General features: G+C 44.0%; 1 protein-coding gene across 3 annotated transcripts in view; it reads left to right on the plus strand.

The window, feature by feature from the left end:
* LVRN (laeverin) overlaps nucleotides 1-2,144 on the plus strand; it is a 67,851-nt gene that overhangs the window by 39,193 nt on the left and 26,514 nt on the right. For all 3 annotated transcript variants that reach the window (XM_019516991.1, XM_019516992.1, XM_019516993.1), the window contains exon 14: nucleotides 1,089-1,183. In XM_019516991.1, coding sequence (XP_019372536.1) covers nucleotides 1,089-1,183 — 95 coding nt within the window. The remainder of the gene's footprint in view (nucleotides 1-1,088; nucleotides 1,184-2,144) is intronic.

Here is a 2,144-nt window from a genome sequence, read left to right on the forward strand (position 1 = left end):
CAACCACCAGATTGCCCAGTGTACTTTGCAGGGGCCCCACATTACCCGGTGCCTTCTTCATCCTCCCTATATATTTGAAAAAGGACTTTTTATTATCCTTGATCTTGGACGCTAGTCCTAGCTCTGTGTCCTCAGCTTTCCTGACAGCCCCCCTACAGGCCCGAGCAGAGGAGGTATACTCCTCTTTGAAGATAGCACCCCCCCTTCCACTGGGTGTATGCTGCCTTTTTGGTAAGCAGGCATTCCCGGACGCCCTTGGCGAGCCAGGGGGGCTTTTGGGCACTCTTGCCCCCCTTGCTTCTTGTTGGGATGGACTCCCCTTGGGCCCTGAGTATTGTTTCCTTAAGGAATGACCACTCATCCTGGACACTGACTGGGGGTCAAAAAAACTTAAGCGGAGTGGTGCACACAGGGGCAGCGCATGCTGCTCAAAAGTGGAGCCTGGCCACTCTGAGCCATGCTCCGGCTTCCAGACAGGCTCCAAACTGCAGGATTGCCACTGCTGCAGTCCCAGAAGGCCCCCAGGACCCCAGGTAAGGCTGCTGGGACCAGCCCAGTGCTGGCCCCAGCCTCCCCTACCCCACCCGGTGTAACCTGCCACACATCAAAAGGGGCATGGCACAGGTGTTCCTTGGGGACAACTAGTGGCAGCACAAGGTATCCAGTTGTTAGTTGTCCCTAGGGAACCAAAGGTCCAAGTTTGTGTGGCCATGGCCAATGGTACTAACATGTGTAAAGATAAATCTGTGGGAGAAAAAAGTGGAGGGACCATGCTATTTTTGCTGGTCCTCATCTCTTTAATTTGCCTGTTTTATCGCTCTTTGAGACTATGAGCTAGTATATCTCCCTGTTAAGTGCCAGTTTATCACTCCCAGGGATGAGTGGCCTGATTTGAAGGTTTTCCAATTTGAGTGACTCTGGGAGAATTTTATCATTTGGACTTTGACGCCAGTTTGTGTTTTATTATTTAAATGTAATTCACTCAGAGGTCTATAATGACATAATTTAAAAACCAATCTGAATAAATAAGAGAGAAATATAGCAAAGTATTGTGCATATAAATGAATTTATCTTTATCTTTTTTTAAGAAATACCTGATAAAGAAAATGTTGCCAGTATACCATTATTATGCAGGTATTATTCGTCAAAATGCTGATGTTTTGGCAGATGACTACTTTGCTGAGTGAGTATTTAATTTTTCGAAACATGGTAATTTCAAAAGATATAGACTATAATCTATTTCTGTTATACTGTAATGTAATCTTTAAATTAATCACATTAGCAGAAATATTATTTTTATTAATTTGAGTATAACAGAAACATTATATTCCAAATTTACATATGAATTTTAAATGAAAGAGGAGCAGCAGGAGGGATTGCCTGCATTATCAGTTTGTCCTTTCTCTTTTTAAAGCAAATATAGTACTTGTAAAAGATACTGGCTTAGTGGTACTGAAGAGCGAGATGCCTGATTTATCCATCAAATGACTGTGTCAGAGTAGAGTGGCAGTGAAAAACATAGTCTCTACCAGTGACCCTCAAGTTAATTTAAAGACACCAGATGTAAAGATTAGAGGGCAATGAATGAATTTTGCATGGTCTTTCAATTCTGCCTTCTCAACTGATGCATGCTTACTATGGTGACTGAATGGTGAGCGCAGTATGAAAACAGACAAGCCTAGGGCATGGGTTGCAATACAGTTTTCACCTTCCTACTTCCCACAAATATCCCTGTGTCTGGAACTTTGTAGTTGCTTGGTTTTGGTTTTATTACTAAATCCGATGTTTTGAGCAGAAGCTTTCCTAAGAAATGGCATCAGTTGCTAGAATTGTTTTAGTTCAAGTTTTAAGAGTAATGCTAAATATGTAATAAGTAGGGCTGTGCAAAGCTTTTGTGCTGATTTGATTCGGAGAAGATTCAGCGACTGAATCTCTGAATCCAAATCAGATCAGGAGACTAATAAGAAGGTCCGAATCTATTTGAAGCTCTCCGAATTGATTCGGAAAAGATTTGGAGAGCTTTGGAGATTCGGGCAGTCCCCGCTCACCTCTGCAGGGAGCTGGACCCAGACTCTGTACCGGTACGTAGGGGGAGGAGGGTGGGGGGCAGGGCTGGAGGAGGGGGGAGGGGACCAGGGGGGGGC

Source organism: Gavialis gangeticus, unplaced genomic scaffold, assembly GCF_001723915.1.
Source record: "Gavialis gangeticus isolate Ggan-Ray unplaced genomic scaffold, GavGan_comp1, whole genome shotgun sequence".
Lineage (NCBI taxonomy): Eukaryota > Metazoa > Chordata > Crocodylia > Gavialidae > Gavialis > Gavialis gangeticus.